The sequence below is a fragment of the Bufo bufo genome, chromosome 1, assembly GCF_905171765.1.
Source record: "Bufo bufo chromosome 1, aBufBuf1.1, whole genome shotgun sequence".
NCBI classification, from domain to species: domain Eukaryota; kingdom Metazoa; phylum Chordata; class Amphibia; order Anura; family Bufonidae; genus Bufo; species Bufo bufo.
This window is the reverse complement of record NC_053389.1, coordinates 279,329,451-279,342,632: the sequence shown is the minus strand read 5'-3', so window position 1 is coordinate 279,342,632 and position 13,182 is coordinate 279,329,451. Positions and strand designations below refer to the sequence as shown.

Genomic DNA, 13,182 nt, shown 5'->3' with positions numbered 1-13,182 from the left:
TCTCCTCCTCAGCTGTTTCTTGTCTGCCACTCCCAACCTCCTTATATTCTCCCCTCACACTTCTCTAGTTGCCAGTTATAGAGCTTCCTGCCTGGACATCTATACTGACCCACTGGAGTTGTGAATCCTGGTTGTCGTTCCAGAGTGCTTCCCTCCGGATCCCTGTTGGGCTTCTTGTTGTCTCCTGTTGTCGCCCACCTGGGGTTATATGTTGAGTCTGTATTGTCTGTCCTCCCCTTGGTGTTTTCCTTTAGAGCTAGTGGTGCGGACTAGTGTTCCCACCGCCCTGTTCACTATCTAGGGCTCAGCTTAGGGAAATCCAGGGCTTTAGGCACGTGATCGGCGTACGGGTGAGGAACCCGTCTAGGGACGTCAGGGCAGCCAGGTGCCAGCCGCAAGGTGAGTCAGGGGTCACCACCTTCCCTCTCACTTGGGCAGGGCCTTCCTCGTTCCCTCCCTCTGTGTCACGTATGTGATAGTCACGCCGACCGTGATATTATAACTGGCCTTACTTTTTGAGAAAAAATAAATAAATAAAAAAAAAAAAAATTTTATTTGTTGTTTTTTTTTCTCTACTTAGAATCCAATATGGATCCTATTGCTGCTTTGGCAAAACAGCTTCAAGGCCTGTCTTTGGAGGTGGCAGGATTGAAGGCGTCTGTCCTCCAACAACAGCAGCAAATGCAGCAGACCGCAAGCCCAGCGGTCGCTATGGGTAACCAGGTTGTTACAGAACCCAAGCCCAAGGTTGTTCTTCCTGACAGATTTTCTGGGGGAAGGGAGAAATTTGCGACGTTCCGTGAGGCCTGCAAATTATATTTTAAGTTGCGCCCTTACTCCTCAGGTAATGAAGAACAGCGGGTAGGGTTTGTCATTTCCCTGCTTCAGGGGGACCCGCAATCCTGGGCGTTCTCGTTACCCCCTGGTTCCTAGGCTCTCCGGTCAGTGGAGGGATTTTTTGGGGCTTTGGGTCTCATATATGATGACCCTGACCGAGTCGCCCTGGCTGAGTCGAAGTTACGGAGACTCTTACAGGGAGATCGGCCAGCAGAGGAATATTGCTCAGAGTTCCGTAGGTGGGCTACGGATACTCAGTGGAACGACCCGGCTCTCAGGAGTCAGTTCTGCTCTGGGCTATCGGAAAGGGTTAAGGATGCACTGGCGCTGTATGAGACCCCCCTTTCCCTTGATGCTGTTATGTCTCTCTCTATCAGAATAGATAGACGTCTTAGGGAGAGATCGAAAATTCCTGAGCAATTGGTTACCTCTCCCAAGCTACAGTTAGTCTGTACTGACTTAGATGAGCCTATGCAGCTAGGCGGAACTTCTCGTCAGGTCCGTCCTCCTGAGGTTCGCCGTAGGGGGGGGGCTTGTTTTTTCTGTGGGGGGAGGGGTCATTTCATTAATGTCTGTCCCTCCTTTCTCAAAAACAAAAGACCGTCGGAAAACTACTAACCCCAGGCTGTGTGGAGGATGTCAGCCGGGGGGTATACGTTTCCTCCATACGAACATCTCAATTTGTGTTACCAGCGGTTATTGTTTTTGGTGTTAAGACGGAGTCTATTTCTTTTTTTCTAGACAGTGGAGCAGGGGTAAATTTGATAGATGCCCATTTTGCCCGCACTATGGGTTTGTCTCTCTGTACGCTGCAGAGACCTATTCCCGTATTCGCTATAGATTCTGCTCCTCTGTCTCAGAGAAACCTCACCCACATTGTTCATAATTTACACCTTCGGGTAGGGGACCACCATAATGAGTGTCTTTCATGCTACGTTCTGGAGGGCCTTCCCTCTCCTGTGGTATTGGGTCTTCCCTGGTTGGTAGCGCACAATCCAGTGGTGGATTGGCAGGCCAGGGAGATATTGGAGTGGAGTGAGCATTGCAGAGAGAATTGCTTAAATAACAATTGCTTAATCGCCTCCATAACTTCCCTACCTACATTTATTTCGGACTTTGAGGACGTTTTTTCTGAAAAGGGTTGTCAGAAGCTACCACCTCATCGTCCTTATGATTGCCCGGTTAACCTGATTCCCGGTGCAAAATTACCCAAGTCCAGGTTGTATAATCTTTCGGGTCCCGAGAGACAGGCCATGAAAGATTATATCTCCGAGAGTCTGGCTAAGGGACACATCAGACCCTCTTCTTCACCCGTGGCTGCAGGGTTTTTCTTTGTTAAAAAGAAAGATGGGGGCCTGCGTCCTTGCCTAGATTTCCGTGAGCTAAACCAGATAACCATCCGAGACCCATACCCTCTTCCTCTCATTCCTGACCTTTTTAATCAGATTGCGGGTGCTAGGTGGTTCTCCAAACTTGATCTTAGGGGGGCCTACAATCTGATTCGTATCAAGGAAGGGGATGAGTGGAAGACAGCTTTTAACACCCCTGAGGGGCATTATGAAAATCTAGTTATGCCTTTCGGTCTAACCAATGCCCCTGCTGTCTTCCAACATTTCGTTAATGATATTTTTAGTCATCTCATCGGCAGGTTTGTAGTCATATACCTGGATGATATCTTAATTTATTCGGCGGATCTGAAAACACATGAGGTGCATGTCAGGCAAGTACTGCAGGTCCTACGGACGAATAAATTATATGCGAAAATTGAAAAATGTGTCTTCGCCGTTCAGGAAATACAGTTCCTGGGATATCTATTATCTGCTTCAGGTTTCCGTATGGATCCTGGGAAGGTCCAGGCAATTTTAGATTGGGATCTTCCTGAGAACCTTAAAGCCCTACAACGGATTTTGGGTTTCGCAAATTTCTATAGAAAATTCATTAAAAATTATTCAGTGATCGTTAAACCCCTTACCGACATGACTAGGAAGGGGACTAATTTTTCCAAATGGTCTGACGCCGCTAAAGATGCATTTTCCTCTCTAAAAGAGAGGTTTACCTCGGCACCTGTTCTAATTCAACCTGATGTCTCCCAGCCTTTTATTGTTGAGGTAGATGCGTCAGAGGTGGGAGTGGGGGCTGTATTGTCTCAGGGTCCGTCTCCTGGCAAATGGCGTCCTTGCGCTTTCTTTTCCAAGAAATTATCTTCTGCAGAGAAGAACTATGATATTGGAAATAGGGAACTGTTGGCGATTAAACTGGCGCTTGAAGAGTGGCGTCACTTCTTAGAGGGAGCAATCCACCCCGTCACGGTGATTACGGATCACAAAAACCTTCTGTACCTAGAATCGGCTAAGCGTCTCACCCCTAGACAAGCTAGGTGGTCGCTATTCTTTACCAGATTTAACTTTGTAATCACCTATCGTCCTGGGGCAAAAAATACCAAGGCAGACGCATTATCTCGTAGTTTCCCTGGAGGGGGTAATGTTAGTGATCCGGTGCCTATTTTACAAAGAGGAGTGGTTGTCTCTGCTGTACACTCTGTTCTAGAGGGAAAGGTGTTAGAGGCCCAGGGGGACGCCCCGGCCTCTTGCCCCTCAGAGAAATTGTTTGTACCGTTAAACCTGCGTCTTGAATTATTAAAAGAACATCATAATTCGGCACTTGCTGGGCACCCGGGTAATAAAGCAACCTTGGAGCTATCATCTCGTCGTTTTTGGTGGCCAAGGTTGCGTCAGGATGTAATGGATTTCGTGTCTACTTGCTCTACTTGTGCACGCGCGAAAGTCTCTCATACACGTCCAGCAGGGTCTTTATTGCCACTTTTAATCCCCAATAGGCCATGGACACATCTGTCAATGGATTTCATCACTGACTTACCGTTGTCTACGGGTAAAACAGTTATCTTGGTAGTAGTAGACAGATTTAGCAAAATGGTACACTTTATTGCGCTACCCGCACTTCCTAATGCTAAAACTCTTGCCCAGGTGTTTATCAGTGAAATCGTGAAGCTTCACAGGGTCCCTTCCGATGTGGTTTCGGATCGGGGAACCCAGTTTATTTCTAAGTTTTGGAAAGCTTTTTGTTCCCGTTTGGGGGTACACTTGTCCTTTTCCTCAGCTTTCCATCCTCAGTCGAATGGACAGACTGAGCGTACCAACCAAAACCTAGAAACATATTTAAGGTGTTTTGTGTCTGAAAACCAAGAGTTGTGGTCATAATATTTACCGTTAGCTGAGTTTGCAATAAATAATCATTATCAGGAGTCCACTGGCAAGTCACCATTCCTTGGTGCATACGGTTTTCATCCCCAATTTTGTACTTTCAAAGAGGGGGGGTCTTCTGGGGTTCCCGAAGAGGAAAAGTTTTCTTCATCTCTTTCATCGGTATGGCAGAAGGTGCAAGTTAACTTGAAAAAGATGAGTGGTAAATACAAATGCATGGCCGATAAGAAACGGTCGCCAGGTCCGGACCTAGGAGTGAATGACTATGTGTGGTTGTCTACTAGGAATATTAAGTTGAAGGTTCCCTCTTGGAAACTGGGCCCTAGGTTCATTGGTCCTTATAAAATAGTAGCCGTCATTAAACCTGTGGCTTTTCGCCTGGAGCTACCTCAGACTTTTAAGATCCATAACGTCTTCCATAAATCGTTACTCAAGAAATATGTTCCACCTCTAGAACCATCACCGCTGCCACCTCCTCCTGTTATTGTGGATGGTAATCTGGAGTTTCAAATAGCCAGAATTGTTGATTCTCGTCGGGTCCGCCGCTCTCTTCAGTATCTGGTGCATTGGAGGGGTTACGGTCCCGAGGAAAGAATGTGGGTTCCAGCGTCAGAGGTAAACGCCAACAGGTTAATTCAGACTTTCCATGCCTCTCATCCGGAGAGACCTGGTCCTGAGTGTCCGGAGGCCCCTCGTGAAAGGGGGGGTACTGTCACGAGGGTATCAAGAGCCACGTCTGACTCCGTTATACCCGGGGTCAGGAAGTCGGAGCGGGTGGCTGCGCGCTCTATATCTAAAGATCACGTTGTTTCTTAGTGATTGTGTTCTGTGTTTGCCTTGCTATCCTTTTTGTCTCACTCAGGGATCCGTAGCTTCTCCTCCTCAGCTGTTTCTTGTCTGCCACTCCCAACCTCCTTATATTCTCCCCTCACGCTTCTCTAGTTGCCAGTTATAGAGCTTCCTGCCTGGACATCTATACTGACCCACTGGAGTTGTGAATCCTGGTTGTCGTTCCAGAGTGCTTCCCTCCGGATCCCTGTTGGGCTTCTTGTTGTCTCCTGTTGTCGCCCACCTGGGGTTATATGTTGAGTCTGTATTGTCTGTCCTCCCCTTGGTGTTTTTCTTTAGAGCTAGTGGTGCGGACTAGTGTTCCCACCGCCCTGTTCACTATCTAGGGCTCAGCTTAGGGAAATCCAGGGCTTTAGGCACGTGATCGGCGTACGGGTGAGGAACCCGTCTAGGGACGTCAGGGCAGCCAGGTGCCAGCCGCAAGGTGAGTCAGGGGTCACCACCTTCCCTCTCACTTGGGCAGGGCCTTCCTCGTTCCCTCCCTCTGTGTCACGTATGTGATAGTCACGCCGACCGTGATATTGTGAAGGCGATTCTTAGACCTGCAAGAGGAACTGCTACGTTTTCTGTTTATTTCCTGTCTGTAGGTCTATATAAAGCATTCTTTTAGGTTAGAGGAGCTGCGCCTGTAGAAAACTATGCTTTGAAGTGACCGGGTCCTATTGCAGTATATGACATGTAGAAAAAGGAATCATTATAATTGTAAAGTCTGCTGCCTAACGTATAGCGTCAAGAACTGCGCAGCTAGATACAAACGGATTATTATATTAGGTTCTTGTGGATTGTGTTTCTCATTTAATGTGTTCGTTCATGTATAAATAATATTATGTGACCACACTCATAATGCATCACTCCATTTAACCCAGTTACATGAGGGAGGGGGCTCCTTCTGTCACCCCATCGGTGCTGCTGTGACTAATGAAGACCCCCAATTCCACCTTTTGTGCATGCCCACTGCTCCATCAGTAGAAAAGTCAAAGATATGTTTTTGTGTTTTTATTGTGCAAACGTACTGTAGTAAAATATAAAAAAAACCTATATAAATTTGGTATTGCCGTAATCATACTGACACTGGCAGAATTAGGTTGAAGGGGATGTCCGACCAAAATGAAAAATTAAGGACAAGTTGTAAAGTGTGTAAAAGAAAAAAAAAAAGGAAATACCTTCCAAATGTCCCAGCATTCCATAACTGTGGCTCCTAGAGCAGAAGTGATGATGTCCCATCCATGGTCGCATGGCCTCAGCAGTGACGTGTGCCTGAATAGCATGTGACTGCTGAGGCTCTGCAGTGATGTGCCGTTCGCGCACATGTGACCGCCGAGGCAATGCTGACCAAAAAGAAGCCTTTTTTTTTTTTTAAATGCTATGTTCGCAAGGTATAAAATAGCTGCATCTTTAAAGGGGTTGTTTGAGTTATATAAAAACTCAGACGCAACCCCTGCAAATGACATAAAATAACAAATGAAAGGATACTCGCCCTGTTTCTTCGAGCGCTGCACTCCAGTCCTCCTACTGCTGTTTCTTCTTGGCTGCAGCAGTAATCTGTACACAGGTCACAGCTTCAGCCAATCGCTGGCCTCAGCCGTACTAGGGACATCTCTGCTGAGACCAGTGATAGGCTGCAGTGGTAACCTATGTGCACAGAACATCACCACATTCACTTGTTATTTTCGGCAATTTACAGAGAGAGTTGTTATATAACTCGGGCTGCCCTATTAAGGATTTAATAAAATATCACCGTTTAAGAGCATCTATCAGCAGGATCAACTCTATTAACCCAGGTATATACTGTCTGGTAGGGTTGATCCTGCTGCGTGAAATAACCCCTCTCTTGTTTACATTTGTGGCCCCAATTTGTGGCTTCAGTGCACCGAGGAGCGTGAACTTCCACCTTCTCCTTTGACCACTTCCCTCTCCTTGAGTGACAGAGCCAGGCATCCTTACTGTCCTTCTGCCTGGCCATATAGAGTCTCGTATGTGCCACTGAATCTTCAGTCGGTGCACGTGCAGTACATCTCAGCTGGCTTCCCCCGATGCCGAGTTGTACTGCGTATGTGCCGATTGAAGATTTACCAGCAGGGATTACAGGTCTAGGCAGGAGGACAGTGAAGATCCTTTGCCCCGTCACTCAAATAACTAAGGGGGAAGCAGAGGAGATGTGATGCTCCTATGATTTAAGTCCACCCCTAAGAAATCTAGTTATATTAGAATTAACTGTTAATATTTTTCTCTTTGGAATAGATAAATTTGTCATAAATCCCTAGAGACTGGTGCTACCGGATTTACTCAGCATGACCACCCACGTGACGCTGGAAGATGCGTTATCTAACGTGGACCTACTGGAGGAGCTGCCCCTCCCTGACCAGCAGCCATGCATCGAGCCTCCGCCGTCCTCCATAATGTACCAGGTAAGCCTAAATTAATTGAGATGATCCATACACTGTAGACTGTACATCACCTGATAATCGTAGATTTAATGGAGCACTGCCCTCCCCCACATCTCTAGGCGCCCCCAATTGACAGTCAAGAGACCAATAATGGCAGTGTCAGAATAGGACAAGGTATGCAGATGCTGTTGTCAATGGTATCCATTAGTCTCCAACACATTACCCAGACCAGTAATATAGGTGGCCTACGAGCTAATCAGTATGAGACCGCACATGACCGTAATTTTGGTACATGTCTGATCCGCATTTTTTGCGGATTGCACACGGACCCATTCATTAATATGGGTCCACATCCGTACGGCCAGGCCAAAAATTAAAGCACCTGTCCTATTTTTGTCCGTTTTGCGGACAAGAATAGGCTTTTCTATAGTAGTGGGTCCTGCAAAAATTGTGGGATGCACATGGAGCGAATCTTTATTTTGCAGATCCTCAAAACCGATAGGGTCGTGTGCAGGAGACCTGAAGATTACATTCCCTGTCAACTATCTTCTAACTGTGCTTTTTTAAACTCTCTATATCATGGCCCAGTAGCTGCTTTGTGAGGCAGCTCACTGAAGAAGATACATTGAGCAATGACCTCTTGAACTTAGCTGATTGTCATTGATTTATTGATCATGAAGTTGGTTGTGTCTATGGGCAGTCAAGCTAAGCCCCACATCCTTTTTTTTGTAAGGCGTTTTAGAAAATGTTCCTGAGGCTAGAATCACACACGCAGTATTTGATGCGGCTTAAGGTGCAGTTTTTGAAGCAGTTTTTTTTTTTTTGCTAAAGTCAAGAGTAGGTTCACAAGGAATGGGAAATATAAAGGAAGGAATGATATACGCTACTCCCAAAAAGTTAGGGATATTTGGCTTTTGGGTGAAATGTATGGAAAACGTAAAAAGTTCATGCTACAGTGATATTATATCATGAAAGTAGGGCATTTATGTAGAAGCAGCAATGGTGATTTCCTCATCTCAAACTATTTATTGAAACAAAAGCCAACAACAGTGGTGGGTATACCCCACCCAAAATGTCAGGGACAACACAAAGCACAGGTAGGCAGGAACAACAAAGGTAGTCGGGACCAGCATCGGCCCACTGGGAAATTTCTCCGTATGGTCTATGGTCAGTTCACTCCTGCTCTCAGAGACTTTGCAGGTTCCGTTCTAAGTATAGGTGTGGGTCCCAGAGGTAGGACCCACACCTATCAGACATTGGGGACATATCCTAGCCTTATGTCCCCAATGTATGAGATGGGACCACCTCTTTAAACTGCATCCTACACTGCATGTGGGATTCCAAACTATAACGACTTCAGTTTTTTTATACTGCTTGTTCATTTCTTAAAGAGGTTGTCCAGGATTTTGATATTAATGACCTATCTTCAAGATAGGCCATCAGTATTAGACCAGTGGGGGTAGAGGGAGGATGGTGGCAGAACTACACAACTCTGTCCATTTGTATAGTTGACGATATTGGTAACTGCAGCGCTGCTCCCATTTAAGTGAATGCAAGTGTACTGCAAAACAGCGGATCCGTGGGGTGCAGGGCGTTGGACCTAATAATATTGAAGGAAAGGACAACCCCTTTTCAGTGATGATTTCTTAGCTTACGTTGCCCTTGTTTTTTCTTCCAGGCTAACTTTGATACTAACTTTGAGGATCGAAATGCATTTGTGACTGGTATAGCTAGATACATAGAACAAGCTACTGTTCATTCTAGCATGGTGAGTATTTGTGAAAAACAAGTGAACTTTTCACATGCAAGTACTCTAGACAGTAGCAATGAATTACCATATTTTTCGCTTTATTAGACGCACCTGTTGTTAAGACGCACCCCAGGTTTTAGAGGAGGAAAATAAGAAAAATATATTTTTTTATCAGACCTCTTATGAGATTATCAGATTAGACCCCCATATCTGGAACTGAGATCAGACCACTGTATCAGGAACTCACATCAGACGCCCATATCAGGAACTCACATCAGATCCTCATGTCAGGACATCAGATCAGTCCTCCATGTCAGACCCCCATCAGACTTCCATGTGAGATCAGACTTCTATGCCAGACCCCCATCAGACCTCAGATCAGAGATAAAATAAATTCACTTACCTCTCTTGCTCCGCTGCTACTCTGCACGGTCTGGCGGTCTCCCCTGCAGTCATGCTTCCTGGTCTGCGCTGCACTGTCACCTGACTGCGTGCAGTTTAAGGTCATAGTGTGCACACTACATCCTGACGACGCTGTATGAAGTCAGTACAGTGCAGCGCAGCACCAGGGAGGAAGACCAGGGAGGGTGAGTATCGTCAACGTTCACAGCGCTTCACTCTCCGATCCCCGGACCAACTGCATGCTAGTGAGCGCTTCCATAAGGCCCCACTCACACAACCATATTTTTGATCCGCATCCGATCCGCATTTCATGCTGATAGGATGCGGACCCCTTCATTTCAATGGGTCCGCAAAAAATGAGGACAGCACACAGTGTGCTGTCCGCATCTGTACCCCGGTCAGTAGCCTCGCAAAAAAGATATGTCCTATTCTTCTCCCTTTTGCAGACATTGTTACGAGTGCTTCGTAGTCCTTCAATGGGCTTCTGCTCTGCAAAAGATAGGAGATTACCAATCTTTGGCCGTATCTGGCAGATCGCGTACTCATTCAAGTCCGCATTTACCTGCCATTTACGGTCCGCTATATTGGCACTGAGCCCTTACGTTCTTGTGCATGAGCCCTTATTTGTACACTGCAAGAGTCATACAGCGTGCAGCATATGGGAGGGTGCAACAGGGGCACCATCTATTGCAAGGCCGGAAATGTACTTTGGATACAGAGATCAGAGGATGGTTTCTGATGCAGATTTCTGTTCTTCAGAATGAGATGCTGGAGGAGGGACAGGAGTATGCTGTTATGTTGTATACATGGAGGAGCTGTTCTCGGGCCATTCCACAAGTAAGTCATGAATTCCTCTTGGTCAAGGATGCTCACTCACACAGAGTATCAGAGACCTGAACATTTTAACTACTACTTTAATACTCGTAACCTATAATTGCTTATTTATATTAGATTAGCTTTAATATGTAGTCAGGTCTTGTTACAGTCTGTGAGACCACTTTTTGCATCTTCTCCTATGAGCTAGACTATTTGTTGCCTCCTTTTTGGGAATGCCTGCAGTTAAGGATGACCTGTCACCTCTCCTGTCTATTTCAGCAAACAATTGTATTCTTACAACTGTCTGTTGTACCTTTCCTCTGTAACTCCTCTCAGAAATATATGAATTGTCAACGGTGAGTGCCCAGTTGGGGGTATCTCCCTGCATACTCTGACATGTCCAATATGGGCTGACATACCTCTTAAAGGAGTTTTCCAAGATATTTTTATTGATAACCTATCCTCAGAATAGGTTATCAATATCAGATCGGCAGGAGTCTGACACTTGGCACCCCCCACGATCAGCTGCCATGCCAGCGCAGCCTTCCCTTCATTGCATTGCCATCGCAGCGGTGAGCAGGTGTAATTACAAGCTGTCCCATGCACTTCACTGGGACGGCTCCTTCCGGTACAAGTGTACAGGAACAAGCTGATCTGATATTGATGACCGATAGGTCATTAAAAAAATATCTCGGAAAACCCCCTTTGAGGGTCCATTCACACGTCCGCAATTTCGTTCCGCATTTTGCGGTACAGAATTGCGGACCAATTCATTTCTATGGGGCAGCACTTCCGCGTCCACAATTCCGTTCCCGAAAAAAATAGAACATGTCCTATTCTTGTCCGCAATTGCGGACAAGAACAGGCATATTCTATTAGTGCCGGCAATGTGCGGTCCGCAAAATTTGGAATGCACATTGCCGCTGTCCGTGTTTTGCGGATCCGCAAAAACACGTTGTGGATGTGTGAATAGAGCCTAAGCAAGGAGAACACCTAGTTTTTAATTTGTTCATAAATATTCAGGAGGAATAATAAAGAAATGACCCAACACAGAGTCATAAAAAAAGATGCCTCAGAATTGCTATTTCACAAGGAAAAATAGTCTGGTCAGAAGAGGTGACATGTTGTGTGACATAATTGTTTTAAAGCATTCTTGTGACAAAGACTTAGTCGATGCACCCTTTTGGTGGTCTTACAAAATCTTCAAATAAGCCAGGCACTTCATTAAGAAGCAGTGCCTCTGAATAGGAGCGTCAGACTAGGTTCATATTGCAATTTCTCTATTACCTATTTGCCAGCCGGGCATATGGCCATCATAGAGTGAGGTCCACTCAGGGGTACAGCTATAAAGTGCATCGAGAATTCAGTCACACCCATGCCCAGCTGCCTGTGGTACCTACGACAGAAGAAGACACTATCATTGTAAATAGCGCATGGTGGTGGGGCTCTGTTACAGATGCTGCTTTGAGGCCCAGGAGTTTCAAGTTATGCCTTTGTGTCCACAACTTGATAGAATCCCCACTACGTGCCATGCCAGATCAAGCCGGTTCATGTATTACATGGATGTCTGTGTTTTTAAATGGCCACCATATGGACTATGGCAGACACTGCAGGTGAATTCTAAGGCCATATCCTCCTTCCACCAGCTAGCGGTTAGAGAAGCTGGATCAAGATCACCACAACAGCTTCCATTTGAATAGGGGTTGTTGTCATGAGTCACTTTAAGAAAAACCCAATGAAAAAGTAAATCAGTGTCTAATGTGTCTTTGCAGGTAAAGTGTAATGAGCAGCCTAATCGTGTGGAGATATATGAGAAGACAGTAGAGGTATTGGAACCAGAGGTCACAAAATTAATGAAGTTCATGTATTTTCAGGTAACATATTATTCTTCATATTTGACCCTAATGAAGTTTGATATTCTGCAATTCTAAATCACATTTGCTGTAATATCCCAAAAATGTATAAAGGTACAGTACATAACTCAAATCCACTTGTGATGTCACAGTAGCTTACCTGATGGAAATCTACCTATGATGTCACAGCAGCTTATTTGACTGATACTCATTTGTGATGTTATAGTTGCTTACCTAAAGGAGACACACTTGTGATGTCACAGTAACATAACTGACGGAATCTGACTTGTGATGTCACAGCAGATCACCTAACTGAAACCTGTGTATGATGTCATGGCAGTTACCTGACTGAAACCCACTTGTGATGTCACCGGAGCTTACAGTGTCTATTAAAAGTATTCATACCCCTTGAAGTTTTCCACATTTTTTCACTTTACACCCACGAACTTAAATGGATTTTATTTGATAGACAAACACAAAGTAGCAAGTGTGTGTAAGGCTACTTTCACACTGCCGTTTCTGGGTCCGCCTGTGAGATCCGTTTCAAGGCTCTCACAAGCGGCCCAAAACGGATCAGTTCAGCCCCAATGCATTCTGAAAGGATAAGGATCCGTTCAGAATGCATCAGTTTGCCTCTGTTCAGCCTCCAGCGTTTTGATGTCCGTCTGACGAAACTGAGCCAAACTGATCCGTCCTGACTTACAATGTAAGTCAATGGGGACGGATCCGTTTTTACTGACACAATATGGTTTAATTGAAAACAGATCCGCCTCCTATTGACTTTCAATGTAAGTCAAAACGGATCCGTTTGCATGGTCATGCAAACGGATCAGTTCTGAACGGATACAAGCGTTTGCATTATAGGTGCGGATCCGTCTGTGCAGATACCAGACGGATCCGCACCTAAACGCAGGTGTGAAAGTAGCCTAAAGTGAAAAGAAAACAAGGTTTTCAAAATTTTTAATAAATAAAAATCTGAAAAGTGTGGTGTACATTTGTATTCAGCCCCCTGTACTCTGATACCCCTAAAAAAATCTAGTATGACCAATTTCCTTCAAAATCACCTA

At 45.4% G+C, this 13,182-nt stretch overlaps 1 protein-coding gene across 2 annotated transcripts in view; it reads left to right on the top strand.

Moving 5' to 3' along the window:
* Positions 1 to 13,182, top strand: part of LOC121007769 (cytoplasmic FMR1-interacting protein 2) — a 117,339-nt gene that overhangs the window by 34,202 nt on the left and 69,955 nt on the right. For both annotated transcript variants that reach the window (XM_040439973.1, XM_040439964.1), the window contains exons 3-6: positions 7,149 to 7,315; positions 8,973 to 9,062; positions 10,206 to 10,283; positions 12,035 to 12,136. In XM_040439973.1, coding sequence (XP_040295907.1) covers positions 7,199 to 7,315; positions 8,973 to 9,062; positions 10,206 to 10,283; positions 12,035 to 12,136 — 387 coding nt within the window. In that variant the 5' untranslated portion in view covers positions 7,149 to 7,198. The remainder of the gene's footprint in view (positions 1 to 7,148; positions 7,316 to 8,972; positions 9,063 to 10,205; positions 10,284 to 12,034; positions 12,137 to 13,182) is intronic.